This window comes from Malurus melanocephalus, unplaced genomic scaffold (assembly GCF_030028575.1).
Source record: "Malurus melanocephalus ecotype Western Australia unplaced genomic scaffold, MMel_1.1 scaffold_40, whole genome shotgun sequence".
Classification (NCBI taxonomy): Eukaryota; Metazoa; Chordata; class Aves; order Passeriformes; family Maluridae; genus Malurus; species Malurus melanocephalus.
The window spans coordinates 2,657,973-2,683,777 of record NW_026623272.1 but is presented as its reverse complement, the minus strand read 5'-3'; the positions used below and the strand labels follow the sequence as shown (position 1 = coordinate 2,683,777).

General features: G+C 35.6%; 1 protein-coding gene across 1 annotated transcript in view; it reads left to right on the top strand.

Moving 5' to 3' along the window:
• Positions 1-25,805, top strand: part of FTO (FTO alpha-ketoglutarate dependent dioxygenase) — a 209,325-nt gene that overhangs the window by 25,874 nt on the left and 157,646 nt on the right. Inside the window, exons 2-4 of the mRNA XM_057364629.1 lie at positions 10,126-10,203; positions 15,138-15,795; positions 23,749-23,892. Coding sequence (XP_057220612.1) covers positions 10,126-10,203; positions 15,138-15,795; positions 23,749-23,892 — 880 coding nt within the window. The remainder of the gene's footprint in view (positions 1-10,125; positions 10,204-15,137; positions 15,796-23,748; positions 23,893-25,805) is intronic.

Sequence of the window (25,805 nt, the reverse complement as noted above, 5' to 3'; positions counted from 1 at the left end):
CTTATCATGGTTCTTTCCAAATGCAGGGGCTGATAAAATTAAGGGTTCCCAAAATTGGTATGCAACTGTAGGGTTTTTTTTCAGTTAAACTCCTAAGTAAATAATTATTGGAATTCTTATATAATGAATTTGTTCAACTAACAACTAACAGTGGTTTGAGGCATATTTCATATGGAAGTTCAGCTCTGCATGGAGACTATCAAGCCTTTGTCACTAGTTTAGTTGGGAATTGCRGCATATGTAGTGCTAAATGTGGGTCATAAGCTCTTGCAGTTATCTGTTATTTAATTTTAAAATCCTCCCTTTGAATATTTCTTTTTAAATCCTACATTGTTCATTCTTTTTTCATTCAGCCCTTCTTGAATTCTAGTTACTGCTGAAGCAATTCCATTGTGGAAGGGGAAGTAATACAGCATGTTAAGCCAGCAAATAAGAACAAAGGTGGGTCTGGCAGCTTTCTCTTAATGTCAGTTCCTTGCCCTCAGCCTCCCTTATTAATGCAAGGGAGCTGCTGTCACTCAGATGGTTTTAACACAGACATGCAGGCTACATGTCAGAAAGGGCGGCCTGCATTTTTGAATTTCAGGTTGAGAATACCCCAACATACAAAACCACTGTATCAAATTATAAAATGGTTGACTCCAGTCCTTGTAGACGTTTTAAAGGAAATGAAATTTATTTAATCTTTTCTTTGACATATCTTCTAAGGAAGCAAGACAGTTTAGAATTTTAAGGTGTCTGCTGTATTTTCAGTTGGAGACTTTCCTGCATGCCTTTAATTTTATGATAGTTCAGAACAATCCTCTTTGTCAAGTTGTACTTCCATGGTAGGTTTATTTTTTGTATGCTTGTATCTCTTTGTAGAAAGTGTTTTGACATTGTGGATCAGTGTGGCTGTCCCTCTTCTTCCTTTGTTCAGACAACAAATCCAAACCATTCTACAGTGTATTAGTACTCTTGGTAGGAATTGTTCATTTCTTAAATTTGGCAGAAGAAACATGCAGTAGTGTAAGTCTGGGATATTTTTCAGCAGAAGGGAGCAAATAGGACAAAGGAGAATTGTGTTGAAATCTGGAATGGWGTTCTGTGTGCCAGACTCCCTCTTTTTCACCTTCAGAAATCCAACCTGTATTTGAGAATTGCATGAAGAAGGGAAGAGATGATTTTGACAAGGTTTGTTATATCTCTACTATTTCACATTCTCAAAATACAGACAGAGGTAGAAACAGGACTATCTAAAATCTTAGACCAGTTTAGAATATAAGTGTATGGGAGGAAAGGACAGGCAAGAGTTTTCCCTGAACAAATGTACAAGGAAGACTTCTTAGGAAATAATTTTTGTGCATATCCTTTTTAGTTGAGTAGTCTTGCTCTGCAAAGTTTCACCTGAACATTGCAAGTGAGAAGACAAGTTAATGAGAAATAAGGTCTGTATATGCAAATAATAGAAATGAAATCTGTAAATTAAGTATTAGCCTTTTCATGAGTCAGAATAGCTTTATTAAAACAGCATTATTTGAAAATGTAGGAGTTCTTGAGTTTGTTCAGCAATGCATTCTTAAGCAAAATGTTGGTTTGCATTATGTAATTTGCCTGGATTTGGCACAAAGAAAATGGCTTAATAGAGATCTACTTCTTTCACAGCACATGAGTGCTCTCCTGTGTTTTACCTCTTAGTATACCCTAAAATTATTTATGTTATACAAAGGTAGGTTAAGAATAAAATGTGAGGTAATGACAATKAATAGCTCTTCTTTTAGGTGTAGTTCTTTAACCTTACGATAGTACCACAAATATTCTCAGTACTGTGAATTACAGGTCCCACCAAACTCCTGTTTTTTTGGAAAGAAAAAGGCAGAAAAGAATTTCTAACATCATTTTAGGACTTCAGTAAAATACGTTCTTACAGAAACAGACCATGGTCTCCTGATTCACTGACCACTGGTGACTGGCAAAGAGATTAATCGAAACCAAACTGAGGAATGAGATGCATCAAACTTTCAGTCAGTGTGGCTCTGCTGCCTCCAGTTTATTTGGTTAGGCTGAATGTGCAGAAGTTCGTAAGGAAACACGAATGATTCATTGTAGTCTGCTGATCTAAACAGTTTGGGAACCACTCATTTAGAAAAACTTCAAAACTTGGTGTAAGAAAAAATTCCCATGCGGGAGAATTCGTGTTTCACAGAGGTGTCTCCTCCAATGCCTAATTATCCTTTCTTTTCAGTTCTGCTCCCTGTTTCTAGTCTGAACTTGCTCAGTGCTTCAGACCCCAAATTTTGCTAATTGTTGCCTTACAACTTAACATTTAAATGTTAGCTTTCTGTTCCCCTTGTGGCTTATTTCAGAGACTGTGAACAAAACAAAGCCTTCAAGCTAAACAAAATTAACCAGGTCTTAATTGTTCACTATGAAGTGTTTCTTTAAATTACTTTTGTTGAGGAAAAAAAAAACAAACCCTCTTTTTCAGCAAACCATATAGCAATATCTTTCTTGAATTTATATGCCAAAATTCAACAGTACTTCATTAATAGTTTTCTTATTATAAAGTTGAATCAACATCTGTAGGTTTTCTAAGTGAGTGCTACCATCATTTGACCCATGGTGTAGAGCATGCAAAGTTAGGAAATTAGTATCTTACCAATAGAGACCAGTGTCTGTGCATTTATTACACAGGTCACTCTTTTAAATCATAGAATCATAAAATACCAGGTTGGAAAGGGACCTCAAGGATTATCTGGTCCAGTTGTGTAAAATGTTACAAATTGCACTCCTCCTCACTGAATACTCTCTTACAAATTTYGTTATTAAATTTATATGCTTAATATGATCTCTTACTTTTATGTCCTTTGAAATGCATAGCAAAAAGTGATGCAACTSTATTAACACTGTTCTCCTGTGTAATCTTGAAAAGTGACATCTCAGTGGTTGTGATGTTTTGGAAAGACTTTGACAGTTTGTGCACCACCGAATTCATTGTAACCATGATTACACATCACTGATGGYTGCCTTTAAATTGTTTTAGAGAGAGGAGGGAGAATTGCACAAATCTTCTGCTCAAAGCCTCCTCTAGTGAGAAATACTGAAGGAAAGTTTTTCACGTCCTTGAGAAGGACAAAACACAGAGGTTTTTTGAGAGCAGAAACAAGAGGTCTGATGCTGCTTCTGCAGCTGAAGCCTGGGGGACTGGCGTACGCCTTCCTTTGGTGAATTCTGTCAGCAGTGATTTTGTTAATTGTGGCACATACTCTCAAGGATTACCTTTTAAATGCCTCCTTTAAAATACATCAGCTGTGTGCATGATGTCTTTCTAACACAAAAGAAGTGTTCCTGGAATTCATTTTCTTGTATCTGAAAGGCTTGAAGTCATCTTCTTGTCTTTTCCTTCTGGAGTGAAGAATACAGTTATACATTCTGCAGATATGTAAAAATGATGCCTTGTAAAGGTCTTCAGATTTCACCAATTTTGTAAGTGCTTTTGGACTTTCACAGTGCTTACTGTGCTCATAAAATCTCTGGAAAATAATTTGGTTCTGTAAAAAATATCAAGAATCAACCATTTTGTAATGCACAGAGATGTTCAAATACTGTGTAATGGGCATGACAGTTACAGTATGTGGAATTTAATGCTCTAGCTCCTTATTGATCTTCCTTGTAGCCGATTGCATGGCACATGCATTTGCACTTAACACCTGCTCTTTCTGCATTAGCACTGCCTTCTGCACTGGCACCAAGGGCAAGTTGGAAGCTGCATTTGATGCTAAATTAAAGTATTTAAGGAAATACCTATATTTTTTCTCATTTCCTTTTCACTTTGCTTTTGACTGCTCTGTCTTCTGAGTGATACTTAGAGACTTTTTCTTCCTTTTTTTAGGTATTCTTACTACACATTAGTTGCTTCTACCATTATCTATCTATCTATCTATCTATCTATCTATCTATCTATCTATCTATCTATCTATCTATCTATCTATCTATCCACACATACATACATATGTACATACATACATACATACGTATATATAGACCAGCAAATCTGCAAGGCTTGTTATTTTCTGGAAATGGTGAAAAACTTCAAGAAAATTACTTCTATCTTTGATTTTGCCGGGGGTTCTGGAACAGTGTATTAATGTGAGCTGCCAGTGTCTATGCTGGAAAGTTCTTTGTCTATATCTACAGAAGTTCTGAGCCTTTTGCAAAGGTTCTGAACCTGCATTTYAAGCTGTGTCAGCCCTTGGGTTTCAATCTGGATGTCCTTGGTTTGTTCTGTGGTTGTTGGTCAGCGTGTTTGCTCYTAGTTTGCTAGATTAGATATTGAATCTCAGTGAAGTTTGTACAATTCCRCACTGGAGATATGCAGTTCTTCTGAAAATAATGTGGTGATTCTTAATGTTTCTTTCTGTTTCCTTGAGTCATTCAGGGAGAAGAAGCACCGTGTCAAAATTATTTTCCATTCCTAAACATRATATGCAGCTCCTAAGGGTACCAAGACCTAGTGCCATGTGTCCTGGTAGTAGATTTCCATAGAAATCAGGAAACATCAATATCTTCATGTCATTAGAACATGMGATGAACATGAACAGCAACACCAAATATATTGTTTTTTCAACATTWACCATTGTTCTAGTTTTTATTTTACCTGTCTTTAATCTTTATTGAATCTTTTGTCTGTCAGATATTGTTGCTTAGTCTTCCACAACTGGTCAAAACCCCTTGGTGTCTTGGGACTGTGTGTGTGGGGGTGTTTTTGCTATATCATGCAGAATCAGTTTTTGATAGCAGTAAGGTTTCTGTCTGATGATTCTTCAGAGGTGAGCTAGTTAAGAAGTGCTTGATTAAGAAGTCTGGTTTCTCAGAAACTATTGGCTGTTTTTTAGAAACTATGCAAAGAATGGCATGCAGAAATGCTCCAGTGCCCTTACCTATTCATTGTGACTCACAGCTACATTGAACTAAGGGTATCCACTCTCTTAAAAGTTTTCTTAAATACATACATGATTTTGTGTCTGTATGTATTAGAATAAACTAAGAACTGGAGATGTGATTGAAACTTGATCATTTTCAAGCAGAGTTTGAATGTTCTTACTTCTCATCTAATACATCCAGCTGACCCATTTACTAGCTGGTACCTGCTGGAAGAGGATGCACAAGKGAGAAGAGGGAACAAGACATGGATGATGGAATCAAAATGCTTGCAGTGATGGTAGAACAAGTAGAAGTTTATTCACAATTATATGGAGGAGGCTTAGGGGCATTTTGTCAGCCCAGAGTGTCTGTGTTTTAACTATTTATTAGTTCAAATGTTTATTATGATTGCTTACAGTGCCAATCCATGTGTGACAAATCTTCACTCAGCTAGGGAAGGAAATTACCAGTTCTGTTCCATTAACAGCACTGGCCAAAGGAACAATGTTCCTGTAGGTTAAAACAACAATTAAGGGGCCCTTTACACCTCAAGGTGGGGAGAGAGGGGATACTGGCAGCAGACATTTTTCACACATTGCTAAGCTGCTTCAATGCATAAATTAACTCTTAGTTCAGTTACATCAGTTGAGTGTGTTGTGCATATGCATGACTGGTCTGTGAGTGTGTGAACCAAAACCTGTGCCTGTTGATTTATGAGAAAGGGTAAGAGAGGTTGAAATCAGTAAGCAAAGCCAAGCAGTACCTTTGCAGCAGAGAATATCAAACAGTCTGTGAGACAGCTGCTCACAGATGCTGATGTTAGCCCTGAGGTCTTTGCGTGTCAGTGGATTGTTCATTTYGTCATTTTTTTCGTGCCCAGGTCACTTGAACTGCATTTTGTTACTTCTGTAGCTGGACCAGTTTGTTCAGTGGAAGAACAGGATTCACTGTGGTTATATTAAATGACAACAAACATAATTTATTGCAGTATAATTAACAAGTGGATATATGGGACATGAAATAGTGGTAGACAGATAATTTTAATATGAGTTTACATAGAATAGTAATAATAATGCATATTTTTGCCCTTAATATAAAAATGTTTTTGACTTCCATTAGGGGGGCAGGGAGAGCCGTTTATAGTATGCAAAATGTGATACAGTATGGTCCATGCGTCTACTAAAATTTTTGGGAGGGTGTATTGTAGAATGTAGCACAGACAAGGGTTTTGGTAAATCTTGAGTGTAATGAAGGGTAGGCTGGCAATATAACGTTTTCATGTCAGTAAATGGTGCTGTAAAATTTCCTGGTCCCTTAAGATCTTTTGATGAGTACAGTTTACAGAAATAATTGGAAGAAAAAAATTCTGAAATCTAATATATGTGATAATGGAGAAATAAAAGCTGTAATGGTACATTTAGAATGCATTTTTTTATTACTCTGGGTTCATTTCTGGCATAACTTGTTTTAGTGAGCCACTTGAATGATCTTGGTAGCTATGAAGTTTTAATAGCTAAYACTTGGAAAGCCTTGTAGTTTAAACAAATGTCAACTTCAAAATCACATTCCTTCTTTAAGAAACTATCCCAATTTTATTTTTCATAAAAAAAACCTGATATGTGAATGACTGTTAGGAGGTAATGTTGTGGAAGTTCCTGTAAAATAGTGGCTTTTTTCTTGATGGGGTCTTAGTATTGTGTCACAAAATTTTTGCCATATATTTGACTTTCCTCCTTTATAAAGCTCTTTATAAAGCATTTCAGAGCAAGAGCCCTTTGCTCCATGCAGGACTTGAAAGAAATCCATGTTTTATTTGAGTTGATTAAAAAAAGGAACTAAAGGGAAATACAGGCCCTAATGGACAATCTTATATGGGGAAAAAGGTGATAGGAAGGAGACATTTTTGAAAAACAAAACTGTGAACCAGATCTTTCTTTCATGACAATAGACATGAAAGAACTGAACTGTGATCTGATCTGATCTGACCAGATCTTTCTTTCATGACAGTAGACATTCTCAGGCTTTCTAAACCTGATAATCTTTTGGAAAACAAAAGACTATTGGGAAAAACAGTATTGGAGATGGAGATGACATTTTCTTATGCATTTTTCAAGATCTACCCCTGAAATTTCTGCAGACGCATTGAATTGCATTAAAAACTATTGTCTTCTGACTGATGAGGAAACTAGGTAGGAATTCTGTGTGGGAAATACTAAAGTCTTCAATAGTCTTTATAGCCTAGATATTGAACTTCTGTCTTAAAATTAAGAGAGAAATGAAACCTTCTGAGAATGGAATTGACACCCCACAGGGAAAATGGCAGCTGCAAAAATTTTTACATTGTCATGCCTCTTAGTCAGAAAATGTCATTAAGTCCCATCTTTTCCTTATACCACTTAATTTGAAAGTTGCAAAACATGTGTGTAACATAACTGCATTTTGGCCTGTGCTTTTGATGTGTCCTAGCTGTGTTTCTATTCTCTTACTCTAACATACAAGGCATCACTTCTCTTGCCAGGAAAAATAAATGATTACATGTATAGTGATTGAGAGATCCCAATTATTAATATTCCACTTGCTGAATTTTACAACCAGCTGTCTCAATAATAATCCTGTTTATTATTAATAAATGAGCAGAGATAGTTAATGTCTGCAGGATGTTCATTTCACTCTGTAAAACTGGGCATTTGTGCTTCTGATCTTCATTGCACTTAAACTAAAATAGCTCCATTAATACTCACAGCAGCCCACAAAATAAGTATTTGCAGAGGTTTTTGCCTTTCTGAAGGTTCAAGATCAACACTTAATGAAGTTTCTAAAGCCGTGCACAGTGCATGCTGACAGGGATGGTGCACATTAGTTTGTCTTTCATGTATTGGGATCACTAAGGTGTGTATAAAAATAACTTTTTTTTTAAATCTAAGAAACATAATCTTGATATCTGAATAATCTGTTAATTTGTTAATGGTTTTTAAAATGTAAAAATCAGATTTAGAAAAATGCTTTTTAAGAAGCCTGAGACCTTCCAGTGAAGTCAATTTAAAAGTTTTTATTTAGACATTTATGTATTTGAAGAACCAATAAACAGTGCTTATGTAAAATTGCTTAGACTTTCACATCAGCCAGCTAGTATAGCCAGAAACTCGCTTTTTCTTTTTTTCCCCCACTTTTTGGAGGCATTTGTGAGTAGCTTGATGTTTTTGACATCTGTGTGACAGCTTCTTGCATAAGAGATGAGCAGCATGTTCTACCACCCAGCTGTGTGTATTAGTCTGCACATCAAGCTGAAGAGCGGCACTTAGCCAGATCTGACAATCAAATGTGAACTAGTACTACCTATACACAAGAGTGCATTTTAATGTTGTGTGCTTTTTGCCAAGAGCCTGATACTTGACAAAGAAATTGTCAGAATCTCTCTTCTTCCCACTTTTTTTTTTTCTTCCCACAGATGTGAGTCTGTGTTAAAATATCTTATTTTTTTTCCTGCAGTTTAATATGGTTTATCTTACAGATAACAAAGCCAGTCTAATGCTTTCAGCAATTTCATGTAATAAAATYCTGGCAAGCTTTTAGTAATAGAGAAATGTAATTGTTTTAGAATATGCAGGAAATCAACATGTCATTTTTTGCCAACTTAATCTGAAGTTACAATCTGCTGGGTTTCACCACTGCCTTCATGTCAATTTACCTACAACCTGTCCCCAAAGAAAACTGAGGACATGAAGAAATTACACCACTAGTTCAGAAATGTCAGTGCTGCTCTTCTCAGCCTTGTTAAGAGTTGGTGCTCAGCACATCATGAGYGTGGAGGTGAGAGAGCCACTGCTTTTACCGTAGTGTGACTGAGCTATGAACCTTAAAATCCCCTACAGTGACACCTGACTTGGAGCCTCTGTTGTCTTCCTTGGTGCTTAAATTTGAATCAGTGGCATTCATTGGCACAGAATGCACAGTTACACTCCATAGTTCAGCTTTCCTTATTTCTGTGTTTGCTGTAAGCCAGGAGTTAGTTACTACATTGGACATTTTTTCTTCCCTTTTTAAATAGTAGTCCCAGCAKAGTGAAGATCTGTTTTGACCTTGTTTTGAACTTGGTTTTATGAAAGTGTTTGTGATACCTTTTTTACTTACTCTAGTTCTCTTTGTATTATGCCTTTACTGTTCTTTTAAAAACTGTATTCCATTTCCATCTGGCCTTTCTTGTACAACATAAACGTATTGAGTGAGCTGCAGCTTGAGTTGTTTCTTGTGCGAGTGTTTATGTAGTTGAAAATATTGCAATAAAAATAAGAATCTGAATCCTGTTATATATTTAGGCATTATGGCAGATACAGTTTTACGATCTTTGAGTTGCAAGTAAGTCAAAATTTAATCATCAAAGTTTGCAAAAAGCCATCCTTGCAAGCTAAAAGAAAGAAGTAGAGGAAGGAGTGTATTAATTTTCTAGTACTTGCATGTAATAATTTTATGCTATTGTTAATCTATACTTATGTTGAGTTGGTGTTGAGTTAGTCTGTGAGTAGATGGGTGTGGATGGACCTGTCATGGATMAGGATTCGTTGATTCCAAAAATCTGATGCCAGGTTTCAAGCATCTCTTGCACTTTGCAAATCATTAACACAATTTGTTAGTGACAATTAACACAAGTTTTGTAGTGCCACAAAAAAAATCTATTTTTAAATATTGTCAGGCTGTGGTGGCTTTGGAGTGCAGTAGATTGTGCTTTCTTTGTCTTTCATAATCCATTTCAGGAAATATTTTAGGGTGTWTCCATTGCTTTAATGAGGTAGGTTATTGAGCTATTTGATGATATATGGACTTTGCACCTATTGGATACAGAAATTGAAATGAAAACCAAAATGAAAAGGAAATAAGTATTTAATGTCTAATTGTAAAGTAGGCAGGTCTGAGGAACATAAGGCCGAGGTGAATTCCAACCAGTGTAACAAGGACTGATTATCTAAAAAGAATTTAGGAGTGAAAGTACTCATGTGTGCTAAAAGTACCTAAACTGAATTACTGCTTTGGAAGTGGAGAAATTCTGCTGGCTTTTTTTTTTTTTTCTTTCATTGTTTTTCCTTATTTAATTTGCCAGAATTGAAGGTAATAAGAAAAGTAATTGCTCCTGGTTTTGTCATTTTAATACTACTACTTTTATACTTCTCTGTTTATTATCTTGGTTTTTAGTCTAATTTTCTGTTTCAATTTTACCCTCCAAAACAGAAGAGAAAACTTCTTGAAGAACTTGGGGAGAATAGACTTCCATATCTGACACCAGCCGATGCTGATTTCCACCAGCTGGTAACGTATTTCCTTTAACTCCTTTTAAACTAAAATGGCTGTTTGCACTGCGCAACAAACAAATCTTCCTTCAAAGAGACTCGGTGAAATCTGATATGAAAAAGGGTGTCTTGCTGGCTGAAAATGCACTTCCAGGTGATGKGAAATAAGATCTCTAGAACTGGGATGTTCACAAATGAGAACTTGGTGAATTTTTTTTGTTTTTAGGTGTGTGGCCTCACTACAAGTAATGTATGACCTTCACAGTTTCTCATGCTTTGTTGAAACAAAATACATAAATACATGTCACTATTCCTTTATTTTTATTTTTTTTTCTGAGGGATGAAAAGTCCTTTATAGCTCACATTTGGCAAAATAGGGGGAATATAAACACAGAAATTTAAATTTTGGGGGGCTGAATTCTACTTTCCAACAATAAGTAATTGTTAAGACTGCTTACAAAACCAGCTGTTGAAACTGGAATGCCTCAAATGAAACCAAATAAAAGTAAGATCAGGCCTAGTGGCCACATTAAGTAGTAAACCAAGCGAATTTACGGAAGAACATTATGAATTATTAGAATTTTCGSATCTATCTTGGGTTTTCTAGATCAGCTGCAGAACTCAGGGTAGGTTCAATCAGAGCAAATGGGATCAAGGTAATACAAAAAGCAGAAGAAATAAGCTGGCTGTTTGAACAGCTCCAGTGAACAGGTTCACATTACACAACACAGGAGTGTTCCTGCCTTATGCTGATACATGGCTCAAAGACATGCACGTGTAGAAGGGCTGGGAGAATTTATAAAAGCAATAGAGATGGATTTGTTTATTTCTTTTTTCTTTACACATAAATGCAAACACACTATTTTCAGTCTTAAGCTTATGCTCATGAGGAAACTTTTCCCCCAGGTAGCTGACTTTTCTCCTTCCTAGTGCTGTTAAATCCCCTCCTGTTTGTTCTCTTCTAGCTCAAATGCTGCCAAGAGCTGCTTTGTCCAGCATCTTTTTTCTTTTTCCCATTTTGTAAACTCACCTTCTCATGGAGCTGATGTGAAAAGAGAAGGTGGAGCCAAGGTTGTCCAAGTGGCATCTCATTTGCTCAGGGTCAATAGCCCATAAATATAGAAGACAATAGGAACAAGCTAAGCAGTAAAATCACACCTGTTCAAGCCTTAATAAAGTTCAGATACATTCTTTTTGCAAGTATGGAATTATTCTTTTTATGTAGTATATGTGTGCATACTAGGTATTTTTAAGTGTACATGATAATCATAAGCATCACCTTTTAAATYCTGTGGTGGTTATGAGATGTTACTTGAACCACAGCTGTAGAAWCTGCAAGTTCCATGATGCTTAAATGCACTACAGCTGGAGAGGAAAAGAAGGGTGAGAGCTTGAAGACAACAAATGAGCAAGGTAAAACATCTCATACAGTTTAGTTTTATAGTCTGTCACTCTTGGACAAACCTGCCCCGCTCCTTGAAGGATCCACCTTTCACAAAACAGTATTCTTTGAACATGCTGGAAAAGTTAACGTAGGATGCAACTAAAAACCTGCCATATCCTGTCAGGTATGGAAGTGTACAGCCTGAACAGAAGTAAGAAATTCCATCACAAGCAAAAGTTCACTGACATCCCCTTTCAATGTGTTTTGCCTGATAAAGGATTTTGGAAATGGGCCCCAAGCCATAAGCTGAAACAATGAAATGTTTAAAGCYGATACTGAACAAGAAAGAGGCTGTAAGAAGGTAATGCACAAATATTTATAGTACAGACTATCATTTTGTTATGCACATGGCAGCTTGCCTATGAAGGGTTCTTATTGCTGATTCCTAACTTTATTCTGTCACTCAAGTCCGTAGGGTGATTCTCTGTGTTGAGTGAAAGCATCAGTATGTTTAAAATCTTGTGTGTAACATTCACAAGAAGATGTGAGCATCAAATGTGCTTTTTTTCCCCTGTCCTGTAGTTGTCTGTAATGCACCCACTTCTTTGAGTGAGTTGACCTTTAGTACTGGCTGTCAGAGTTACAACACAGAGTACATGATTACTGCCCTTCCCCATCCCCCCGAAACAACAAGGTGTCCAGCGTGAACCCAGCGCTCACCCCGTGTTCTGATGCTGTAATTCTTTCCTTATGGAGGGCACAGCACAGGCACTGCTTGGGGATTTAAAGAAGAGCAGACTCTTTTTTTGTGATGTGTCGGAAATGTGTTTCCACTTCCCGATTTCTTTTGAGATACCTTAATGATAAAATAGTTCTTGAGCATGTGATATTAAAGCATTTCTCCAAGGTAACATGCCTCTGACTTGGCTGGCAACAAAATGGGCCAGGCATTACCTCTGCAGTTCAGGAGGAGAACACAGTGTTGTTACTTTTGTAAAAATCTGTGTTCTTCCTTTCTAGTGCATGTTTTCAGGCATTTATTTGCTTTTACATTGTATTGTTATTTCCCTCCTTCTGTTTTTAATAATTGTTTGGAATTTTGTGTGTGTGATTCATGTCAGAAAGACAATGTATTTCTATTTTCATATAAGTGGTTTAAAAATATGTAATGTTAGTGACTCTTTAAATATACCATAATAGCACATGTAATGTGGTATGAGTATGTCCAATACACAAATTATTTAAAGAAATACTGGAGTGCTGCTGTAAAACTGTGACTGCACTTTCTTTCATACAGGGCATTTGCATAATAATGAAAGAAATAATGAAATAATAGCCTTTATATTCACAACATATAATATTCTGTTATTATTAAGTAAGATTGTGAAAGAACATTTATGATTCCCATCAGCCTGTGCCTGCACATCTGACTGGAGCTGTAAGTCTAAAATGTACAATTACTGATGTCACTAGTGGTTTATAAGGGTTTTTTTTCACTGTACTGTTCAAAGGCTGGAGATACTCAGCACTGATAGAAACAAAAGGGACAGTTCAGGACCTCTAAAGGAATCATTTCAGGCTTTTGACAAGCTCAGGTGAATTTAGTTTAACAAGTTTAGATTCACTTCTTTGAATGAAAGCTGGGATACGCTGTTCTGGGATTGTAGAGGGACTTTCAAAGAGAGATCTGGGATTGTTTTCAAGCTTTASTGTTTGAAGCTAAGCGTGTAAATATAATTGTCAGAAATTATTATCTGTAGATACTGTTACAGTGGTTTTTTTTTTCACTCTCTAGGAATCTAGTTTTTGGAATCATAAGAATGTATGAAGAAAAGGAGTTAGCTTCACTGTAAAAATTTCACAAGGAATGGTGGCGAGGTTTATAGATAAACCAAGATTTATTATGTGCAATCATTATTTTTAAAATAGACTTCCTTTTATGTTCTTCTTTTTAGTAGAAACAAATGATCCAATAAAGCCAGCTCTTCAATGCTGTAGGATAACAGTGCATTATGATGCAAAAGTCTGTTTTCATGCAGTGGAAAATGTGCATACTCACTTGCTGCCTGGTCTGTGTTTTTTAAGGGCAYGTTCTTTGGATTTTAAAATTAATTTCCTGAAAGGCAGGTTCAAATGAGACTTGGAAATAGATAGTGCTAGTAAAGTGGGTGTGAGTTGTACCAGAAAGGGCTCACAGATGGATTGTAGGCCAGTGTGGTGCTTTGTCCTGGTGACTTTTATTTGTCTTTTTAAAAGCACTTTGAACGTAAGCTTATTAGACTAGTAAAAGTTTTGACAGAGTAGGTTTGTGCATCCATGTGCTCTTGCCCCATTGCCTAATGCCTTCAGATTTCAGTCTACCTTAATATGTGTCCACACACCACCATCAGTATCTACCTTTTCTCCAGACTAGTGATTAATTTTTGGACAAAAGGAAATAGGTGTGGTGAGTCCTTGGGAGCTTCACAAGTGCTAATTGATACCTGATACCCTCACATTAGGGCCTTTCCCTTACTAAGGGCACTAGTTTGCATCTGTTTCTTTTATTTATCTATTAATTTTAATGAAATACATAARAACTCACTCTTTTTAAGAACTTATTCCCCAGCCTTTGTCCAGTTTGCTAAACAGTCTCAGCAGTAGTTAAAGTAGATTTACAGGCAACCAATAAAARGTGTGATTATGTGATACTCACTTCCTTACAAAACCAGATTAACAAAATAAAATTATCCAAGCCTTCCTGGAGTGGGAAGCAGTATTGTGCATGCAAAGCAAGCAGCTGCAGATTAGCAGTGTTAYACCTTGCTGGGAGTTGTTGCCTCCACACACTGCTGGATTCTGAACTCCAGCTGATACCAGAGCTGGTTTGGTCAGAAGAGGATATGGGGAAAAAGGATATTACAGGTAGGGAGCTGGGGAGGAAAAAGAGTTTGGACATTTGCTGTTATCAGAAAAGAGCTTTTATATAAAACAGGAGAGCTGATTGGCAGGCACCGAGGAATGTAAAAATAGAAAGGACCAGAATTTTAACAGCACAATTTTTTAAAAAAAATTACGCTTTGATTTTATCTTTTCCCTGAAAAGTATTGTTATATAAAACTATTTGAGTTTATCGTGTAGCCCTCTATATTTCTGTACATCAGAATGAAATAAAATAGTCCTTGTACAGAATGAAACAGGATGGTCTTTACAACCATTGCAAAAAGAGGAATCACTTCCTTACTGCTTGATACTCTGTTTGTATATGTAAAGGTGGCATTAAYTACAGATTCATCAGATTCATTAGAGCTGTATGTTCTACTGAATTCTTCTAGAGTCTCTCTATTTATTTGTTTGGAGATTTGCCCTGGTTATACTCTGGTTACRGGCCACTGGTACATAGCCACAGTTTGTGCAATGTTCTGAAATATGGAAATAGAGTAACGAGTATTGACATCTATTTCTTCACCCCATTCTAAACTCATGCTTGTTAACTTGACAGCTTTGCCTTGTCTTGAAGTATCTTGACTCCTGTGAAAAGAATAATCATTTTTTTTCTTTTTGTTGTTTGGGTACTTTTCCTCCTTTAGTGGAAGACCAAGTATTCCAAGYTGATTTTCAGGAAATCTGATACGGTACCTGAGGAGCTGCATCAAATGGTCCAAGAAAGCTTTCTGACCTTGCGAGAACACAACTGTTTGTTTCAAGATCTTGTCAGGATCAAAGGAAAAGATTTCTTTACTCCAGTGTCTCGTATATTAATTGGAAACCCAGGATGCACTTACAAGTACTTGAACACAAGATTATTTACAGTTCCTTGGCCTACTGAAGGTTATGATATAAAATATTGCAGTCCTCAAATACAWGATGCTTGTAAAGCATTAATGAGACTTAATGACTACTTGCATATTGAAGCAGTCAAGGCATTAAAAGAACAGAATTTGTCTGAGACCAAAGAAATTAAAGATACTCCTGTAACAGATAGGGAGCAAAACTGTGCTGCTTCTCTTACGGAGCAAGGGTCTGTTTCAAAAGATCAAAGCAGTGTTTGTGTACCAGAGGATGACAGAAGTCTAAAGAACAGAACATCTTATAACTTGACTTTATTAAATTATATGGATCCACTGCAAATGCTGTACTTGAAACAAGAACCTTACTTTGGAATGGGGAACATGGCAGTGAGCTGGCACCACGACGAGAATCTGGTGGAAAGGTCAGCGGTGGCTGTGTACAGTTACAGCTGTGAAGGTGAGTGATGGCACTTGACCAGTCACAGAAATAGCTGAAATCCCTGAARCTCTMCTCTGTTCYCTTGTGTGTATGTACAYAAACACACCTGCCTGCTGGTCTAGACTTGTCACGTGCTTCTGAATGCATTGTGGTACCTTTTGTGTTTAAGCCTTATCTTTATTTCCTCTAAAACCTGTACAAAATACCTATGTTTACTGCAGCTGGCTTAGCAGTTGTTCTCTAAGTAGATTTAAAAATTGGAATAATTAACTCCCTGAMTAAGAGCCAGGAAATCAAAATCTGTCAAACTTTTCTCAGGTTAATGYATGTGCATGTTTTCTATCCTGTAAAATGTTTCATTGTAGTTGAGRTCACCATTTTTATGATGTTATTTGTCATATACAGACTTGTTTTGCTTTATGCTGATTTTACTACTCTTCTTTCTTTGGAAAGATAATTTTCAGTTGGTTTTGGATAAAAGTATTACTGTATTTACTTAGAAGTATATGCATTTTGTCTAGGCATGCTGCAGTGTTAATGCATGTTGTATGGAGAACTTGCCAACATTTCTCTAGCTGGGAAGCGTGGACACTTTGCATTAAAAGAACTGTTGTCTGACAGGCTTTGCAGACTCTTGCTTATTTCAAAGCCATTTATGTACAGTATTTTGGGGAGGTGTTGGCAAAAGTGCAGTTGAAGCATCATTAAATATTTCATTTTTAGTTGAAAGTACCTGTCCTRTTTTTTATCTTTGTTTAAGAGCAGGCATGAGGAATTTTGTTTGTTTTGTTCCTAACAATGTTTGAACAAAAGCTTGGATTTTTTTTTAAATGATTCTTAGTTTTGCGAACATAAGATTAGAATTTAGACACTTGATTTGRATTTGCAAATGTTCTGTTAAGTTTTATAATTCACAATGGATTTTCCTTCTTCCAGAAGTTCGGTGTTGTTTGCTTTAGAACATGGGAAGAATTCATGTTGAATTCAGTAGGTTTTGCTGAAGTCTGTGATATAAAAATAATAGTTTATACTGCCACGTGTATTCTCTTATGGGTTTTTGTTAGTTTTAAACTGTTTTAAACTGTTTTAAACAGTTTTAAAACTGGGTCACTTTGTTACTTAGTGTATAGCTAAAGTCATATTATTTACATTTTTCTGGATATAAAACATCAGCTGGCTTAGCAAACTAAATAGAAAAGATTTCCTGACTGGTAAAAGTGTAATTTTCTTCATGCACATTTTTCTGTCCTATTTGTCAATGGTGTCAAGTAGATGTTTTGGGTTTTTTTCCAGTAGTGTGCTGTAGATAAATATTTTTTCAGTAGGATTTTAAGTTGAAGAAACCTTAACATGAACTTGAAGTAATAATACTGTGTATGAGAATTTATTGTAGTATACTTAAAACGTTTTAACTTCAACATAAAGTTGCTTATGGAGGGGGGAAAAAGTGAGTCCCTTTAAGTTCAGAGAGCTATAAATTAACMAAACTGAAAGCTACTTTATTTATTCATAATTTATCAGTTGATTTTGTTTCTTTCATTCAGCAGATTAAATAGGTTAAAATTATGGTGTTTTAAAACCAGTGAAAATTTGGTAGAATATTTGATTGATGTGGGTAGAGAGAAATATTTTATATATTTAGAGTAAAAATTATTTTGGTATCTATGCACAATTAATTTTTTTGCCAAATACAAGGCATTTTCATAAATACACTTATAATTAAAAGTTTGTCTTTTTTTCTGAAAGATTTAGAAATAAAACCCAGAATTACTCCAGGTCATAAATTGACTGTTCTGTCATTTAAATTAAAAAAAAATAAAACTCACTGCTTAAATTTTTTCTGGTTTTGCATTCTCAAGTTGGGTTCTTGAGCTTTAGAGGATTTCAGGTGCCTGGTGTGGCTATGGAGCATCGTGGAGAAATGTCCCACAGTGCAGCTCCATGGCAAGCAGTTCACTGCCCTCTCTGTGCTCAGGGTGTGCTTGTCATTGTTTTTCCCTAAAGCAATGTTTTTCCCTTATTCATAAATTGGAGGAAATTTATCCTGTTGATAGTTTAGGAGYATGGTTTTGTAACTGAAGGGACACTAAAGTTCAGTAAAGTTTTGTACTCAGTGCATCCAAGAGGATTTGATTTTAGAGAACTAGATTGTGGTTTTGCTGTTCTGATTTTCTGTTTACAGCATTGCAGTACTGGTGGTGATAAGCTCATCAGTGTTTATATTTTTCTTTCCAGTTCTGTATAAATTCAACGTTTTGATAGTTTCTGCAGTTCATAAAGACTTTCACTTATTTCCTATATTTCTTACCAGGTCTAGATACTGTGAAACATGAGGATCTCAGCATCCTTTTGGGGTATATTGTTATATCTTTGTAAAATCGTATCTTGACTTCTTATTTTCCATGAATATATTTAATTTTTTTGCCAAGGTATTTTAGTGGTACTTATTCCATTAATTCATTTAGTATTGAGTTAGCATTGAAWTCTCAGTGTAGTGTAAAAAGACTATTACAGCATTATTATTGAAAACATAATAAAAAAAGTAGATGTGGTCAGAWTTTTTTTGATGGAACTATGATTCCTTAGAAGACGTAGATGAGCTGGATTAATAATTTTCTAGGAGAAAACACTAATTCTGTGAAAAATGCAAATAAACATTGATTTTTTTTTTGTTGGAACTGGCTTGATTCTGTTTTCTGCTAGTTCTTGCACAGTTATTTTGTGTCAGCTCTCAATTTCCAAATCCTCTCTGTCTCTGAGGCACTCCAAACGCTGAGCGTCTTCCAGAGCTCCATGGCTGGTACTGATCCACCCTGCTGCTAATGCAGAATCCCCAGGTTGTCAGATTTGAGCAGCAGGAGCCCTTGGAGTCAAGCACTCTTACTGAGCTATGGTAGCTCTGTCAGACTGTTTGGAGATGCACAACTCAGGTTATAGTGTTGTCTTTTTACTTTAATTTGTATTTTTTACCATTATTTGTGTTGTACCTACTTGCTGGATTAAATAGCATTAAAACAGATACTACTGTAACTGAAACAACTTATTTTCTTGCTCTTTTGTTCATTGTTTGATGCTATAATGAAAATTTCATGTTTGAAACTTTGATCAGTATTAATTACAGTAGAAACAGTTTTCAATATGCCAGGAAAGAAATTTAGACATCAACATAAAGATATTGGAACAAGCTGATATTCTAATTGGTATCAGTGCTTGTTTTGTTTCCAGTGTGAAACTATTTCAAAGCAACTTCAAATGAKGTACATTTCTAACAACAAAATAAGTTAAACATTTTGCTTGATGCTTTTACTCACAATGCATTAGGGTAAGAGTAGGTTGTCAAATAATAAGAATAGAGCCTCATAAAAATTGGAGAGGTTTCCTGTTAGTCTGTGTGCTGCATGGAAGTGCATGAGTGATAGTCAGGGTGCACACGCAAAACTGAATGGGTTGCAGAATGTGTGTTCAATTATATTGTTACTAAAAATATTCAGAATTCATTTACTTTTTCAGAACCTATCAAGGAATGGGGATTTCAAATTTTAACCAATTCAGCATTTTTAACAACACATTAGCTCACAAATATCGTATCACCTGAGAGCATGACCAGGATTTTAATRTAGTAAGTAATAACCCATATTTATTTCCTGCAGTTATAAAAGTGAATTGCAATCCGGTAGAATAAGGGAATTTTCAAAAATTGGATTTTATCCATGAAAAGTTCCTAATGACCAGCTTTCCCTAGGGTCGTTGTAAGTTTTGTAGGAAGTTTTATTACTTAGCAGAGCACTAGTTGGTTCTAAAGATGTTCTTTGAAGTAGAGACTTGTTTCAGTTACTGACTTACAGGAGATGGAAAAAAATGTAGTCACTTGAAGTGTGTCCATCTTTCTCTTACCTGGATTTCCCACTCACTGTTAGAAATTATATAACCAGTTTTCTTTAGATTCTTTACCATATCTAGTTTGTCTTCTTGCTGTAAGGCCTATTTGCTGTTTAACTCTTGAACACGTGGCTCTGTCTGCTGACCAGGTAACGTTTACAGGTTTAACAATCCTACTGTTACAGTGATGACTAATCTTGAAGGACCTTTTGTGCTTGTTTCTTTTGTAAAATGCTGTTTGTATTTTTTACTCTGCAAAGTTAGAAGCAACATCCTAGCCTAATTGTGACTATTTCATTTAATTGGGTATAAAAACAACTGAGATGCACTACAGATGTGTATTTCCTCACCAYGTTAAAAAAAAATCCTGAAACTACAGAAGTTGTTTAGAATTTAAGTCAATCTAACTTTGTTCATGACCAGTAACCCTCTTTATTTACTGCTTAATGGATAAAAGTCACGGGTAGATTTTTTTTCTTTTTAGGATTAGAATAATTTATAATGTCAATAATATAATAGTAATATTGSTTGTTGAAAAAACAGAAATGGTAAGTGGGAAAATTTATATTGCTTTTAAAGAAATGAATAAGTGCATGAAATGGTGGCAACTCAAGCTTGTAGGGTCTGGCTTTGGAATTATGTTCTGAGGGTCACAAATTTTTAGTGATCCACTTATTTTCACAGTAATAGATTTGAATCTCTGTTGTCTAAAAAGAAATCATAATTTGAGTAAACTGTTGGGGTTGTGGGATTTCTTATAAACATGTTCTCACTAATTTGATCAAATACAGCCTTTCCTTCAGAAGTGATGAGATGACAGAATATCCTTTGTTCTTATTTTAGTGCTTTTGTTCATGATATATTTGGATACAGCATTACAAACACGAATTGTTAAGAACATTTTTGGCCAAATCTTGTGATTTTTGGTTTCGTGAATGTCAGTTGCAAGAAAAAATTAAATATTAATAGAGTTTAACCTCTTACACWATGGCTTTTCAGTAATGAGGTGGAAGAACCAACTCTGGGTAGAAACTCTTTCCCATCAGCTGCTGAGAGGCAAAGCATGCTCTGCTGCTTTAGCTTCATGCATGTAACATACATAAATTGCTATTGAAAGAGACAGATAATTTATATATTTATTTATTTGAGGAATGTGTGCTAAAATTATTTTACATTCTGAAAAAAAAAATCAGTCAATCTGTAAAGAAAGAATATAGCAATGGTCAGTTGGATTTAATGACAAAATAAATGCTTACAGCCCTTGTTCTTAGAAATGTGTTGGCAGTGATTCTATTATCTTAAGAAACTGTGAGTAAGATTACATTTAGGATATAATTTGGCATTACAGTTTGACTTGAATAGAGATCATTTAGGTTTCAGAGCATCAAAAAAGTCTCAAACTCTTGAAGATTTTGGAGCCAAATAGCAAAGAAACCTTTCAAAGCTTCTTTTTCTTTSTGTGCTGTGGAACAATAACCAAAGTAGTTCCAGGAAAGCAAGTTTCATATTGTTCTGAAACTAACCATGACCCAAACTTGATAAGATCAGATCTCAATGCTGGAACATCTCTGAAATTTGAGCTGTCTAGTTAAAAGCATAATATTGTGGCCAATTTTCTGCAGCTACATTCTCTCTTTCATGGTTCCACCATAATTACAGGTTTGATGAGGTATTGTTGTTATGTTGTGGTAAGCTTSTTACTTCATTGCACCATTTTACTTGGGATGCCAGCATAAAGATTTCTTGCAGGCCCAAGTCTGTAAATCTCTGCTGACCAGAATCCAAATCTGAACATAGGTTTGTTATATTTCTATTAAAAGCTTGCATATTTGACCATTTCTGTATGGTTTACTACAAAATAAGTTTGTGTTTTTAAGGAGATGGGTATGTGCAAGATCCACATAATTTATTCTCAAATACTTACCATGCAGATGCATCCAAATGTTTTCACTTAATGGGAACTGTAATTATATCAATAAATATACASCATTCAGTCATGCTTGAGGTGTCATAGAGAACTTAATAACAACTTTTTATGAAAAAGTTTGTCCGTGCTACCTGGGGATATGCCACAATTGTTAAGGTGTCTTTTTTTTTCCTTGCTCTCACTTTCAGGGTAGCTTGAGTTTAAAAGCAAGTAGCAGCTTGCTTCCATTTGTTACCAAAATAACATGGTAGGAGAAATCAGTTTCAATTGCTGCTGATAATTATAAGGTGCAATAATTGAGAATATAGAGAAAAGGAGACTGTGAGCTGTATTTGAACTCAGTACTTAAGCAATAAAAAATTTATCAAACTGCAAAAAATAAGTCATTTTAACGAGCACATTCCAAAGGTGCTGGATTTATGAGGAGACCCCAGGAAACTTTGATTGAAATTGCTGTCTCTGATTGTAGTTCTATATTTTATTGGTGCCATATTGTGAACAGTGCTGCTGCCAAASTGAATGGGAAAGCAGCATAACAGAGAGAGTTAACCCAGAAAGGTTACTTCTTTTTATAATATCCATGATGTATTGCATTAAAAATGCCTTGAAAGCCATCCTATTTGCAGTTTTCAGAAAACATTTTTCTTAAATTAAGTTACGATTTATCTGAGCRGGGTAGAAAATATGAAAGCCCCTTGAAGAGTTTAGTATTGATTTTTCTGAGTATTTGCTAGCTCTTGCTTTCTCATTTGTGTGCTGCTTGATGGAAGGGCCTAGAGCTGCTCCTGAGCCAGAGCTTCTGCTGAGATGAGAACTGCAGCAGTGAAGGGAGAGAACTCGGGGACTGAATGGACTGGAAAAATTGTCACTTAAGAACTTTTCAGTTTGGCTCAAGCTTTATTTCTCTGCTTCCTGAATTTAGACAATATTTAATTGACATAATAGTTAATAAATTGTCTTAATTTTCTAAATGTTGCCCCCTTTAGTAGCCATGTGCAGTAACCACGTGAGATGAGTGACATGARTATTTTGGAAGTGTGAGTTCTTGGTCACATTTTGTTTGTGCTTATTATAAGAAGAGCTAAAAGTCTTTAATATGTTTCTTCTGGAATTAAATGAAAACAAAGGTTTTAAAAAATATTACATGAAAGCACATTTCAAGTGGACAGCGAAATGGACACAGTTACTAAGTTGTAAGCAAGAATTGGGCATGGTGCATAGTTAATTTCTAAATGTTCACTGCTKTTCTGTGCCAGCTGCTTATTAAAACTTCATCCTCCCTCTGTCCAAATGCTCTGTTACTTTAGCTGTAAAACTGTTATACCATATCTCCCAAATACCTTGTTGTAAATGCTGACTGTATCTTTCAATTTATACTGCAATAACGTAAGCTTATGAAAATAGTTCTGAGGGATTAAGCTCTAAATACTATTTCTATGCAGTGGATTATTTTTTCCCCAAGCTCAACATGTTCATGTTGCATAATGATAAGGAAAGTGTTGTGACAAATGTATTGAAGCTTCATTGGCTCTTGCACATGTTGCTAGCATGTTTGACTAGTAATTTTGAGAAAAGAATGACAGAGATGATTCCAAGATTTGCTCAACTTTGTTGGTCTAGACTGTTTTGTAACCACTATTTCACCTTACTTTGCCTCRGTTTATGATTTGGTGAAATTTCAAGTATATAAACAAATGAAAYTGTTCATRAAATACTTGGGCAGTTTATGACTTGAAATTCTTTCAGAAGTTATCTATTGTTATGTCAGTGTTGCTGCATTTTTTTTCCTTCCATACTTATAGTATTAGTAATGAAAAAAATCAAATTGAATGAAGCTTAACTAAAACTCCCCTTACATTTGCTTAAGAATTTCAGAAAGCCTTGAGTCCATTACAAGCATTGTCTTGACTAGCCTTCACTTGGCAGTTAACATAAACTTTTCAGCTTGATAAAGTTGGTTGCAAAAAAATTCTTGATCTCATATGGCTTTTTTACCTATTGCATACTTTTGAATTTGGAAATAGTGATTACGGCAAATAGACATTTTAGAATCTTTAAGCCTTTTAAGATTGGACCAATGTGGGATATCTTTAAGTCTAAACTAGATTTTTTGTTTATGATTCTTACCTTTCTCTCATTTTTGTGGTCTCTTTCTCTCTCTCAAGATTCAGGTGTAGAAACAAACAGTGAACAAGAACTGAAGGGAAGAGACCCGGCTGTTTGGCACGTGGGCTTGAAGGTAGCATGGGACATAGACACACCTGGATTAGCAATGCCACTTCACCAAGGAGACATCTACTTGATGCTTGGTAATTTTCAAGGACTAAAAAGTTAAACTTTCTGTAGACAATAGAAAAAAATCCATTTACGTTAAAATAAGTTACCGTACTTTTCTTACAATTAGGACTTTTCTTATTTAGAAAGACATGCACTCTGGCTGGAGTRTACAGTAAATTCCTCCTACCCTGCCTGCTTCCAGAGTATTTTGGRGAGCTCTTCTTAATGTTTCATTCACTTCACAGCTAAGAAAGAAATAGTCTTTCTTTTTCACCTTTTCTGTCTGTTGTGCTGTCTCAATTACGAGTCCAAGTCAGGCTTCAGGCCAGAACCAGAATTTCGTGCAAGAAGYTGTGCTGTGTCTGTCCCATCCCTGTATTTCTAGATGTTTTTTTATATTCTTAATGCTGTTTTTCTGAGTAACAGTGATCATCTCCATCTCTTATGTTCAACAGATAAATTTCTGTTCTTCAGCTTGGCTTATCAAGTGGTCCCAGTATTATGTAAGCTGTGAATGAATGTCTTCAAGTTTTCTGGTGCCGTGGTTCTTGGGTTTTGAATCATTATGCCAGTCTGGGGATATTTCATTAGTCAGTTTTACACATGATGTTTCTCTCCTTCTGCTACACTTTTCCATGTCTATATTCAAACAAACTATTTTCTAGTAGTGGGATTATACTAAGATCATAATGAAAAGAGCTGTCTTACTCCAATAATGAGTCTCAATGTCTCAAGCGTAGAGGATTAAAAAAAGAAAATTAAATCGAGTTAATTTGCTTGAGCAGCTGAGCTCGTGTGCTGAGGTTTATCCATTGAAAGAAACGAAGCAAGAACTGCTGCTAAGGTTCATTGACACAAAATCTTTCACACAAATCTGTTGCTTTCTCTTTTGGCTTGGATTTCCTCTTGGTTATAATTTTTGTTTAAATAAATTTAGTTTTAAATCACACAAAAAGAAGAACAAGGCCTCTGACAAGATCATGTTTGCCTGTTTAGTGTCTGGTCACAGATATCATCTTTGAAGACCGAGGGCACTTTCAGAGCTCCCTGCTTACCTGTTTGTGACTTGGAAGTTGCATTCCATGGAATGTCTCTAGAATGACCTGCCACACTCCCAACTCCATGGGCAGAACTTTACYTTTCACAGTTTATTTACTAAAACCCATACATTTATAAGCCATCATAAAAACCGTGTACCATTCCTTGTTCTTAGTTATCAAATCTTTTGCTCTGTCAGCAGGAAAGTACCTTGTGTAAAAGTACTGGACTAACTGTGCTCTGAAGTACGTTCAGTATGAAAAGATCAAGCGTTGAGATCCTTTGGCATAGTGGTCTGGATGTGCCTCCCTGTTCTGTATATGTAAGATTATAAAGTAGAAGCCTAGAAGGAAAGAGGGACAATGAAAGTGAAGTTTAAGTGGCAATTAAACATTCCTAGAAGGGTTATTACTAATCTGTTTTTGTGCAATAGCATTTAGGGCATCAAGTGAACTTACCATCCTTCCTGAGTGGAAACTTTGAGCATATAGAGCTGTGCTGTTCAACAGATTCAGAAGTATTTAATAAAAGGAGACTAACTTTAGTATTTTTATTGCAAAATACTGTGGATTGTAGCTGATTGAGTTACCAGATCATAAGGGTGTTTTTTATTCCCTAGTGGAATTTATATTGTAAGTAAAGTATTTTCAGGGATTCTTTTTGAAGGGTAGATCAGAAAGTTAGTTTATTTAATGAGTAACATCATGTTTAGATGGAAACAAAGGATATATTAAACAGTCTTTTGAAGATGATGTGTAAATCACTTTCTTATTAATACTTTTGAAGAGCTACAGATTTGAGCTCTGTAGGCCAGGTGTTTTATTAATCTCTTCTGCATTTCCATAGTCTTTGTATTTCTTTTCAATTACTTGAAAAAAAAATGACTCTTCTAAATAGTCTTAGAGGG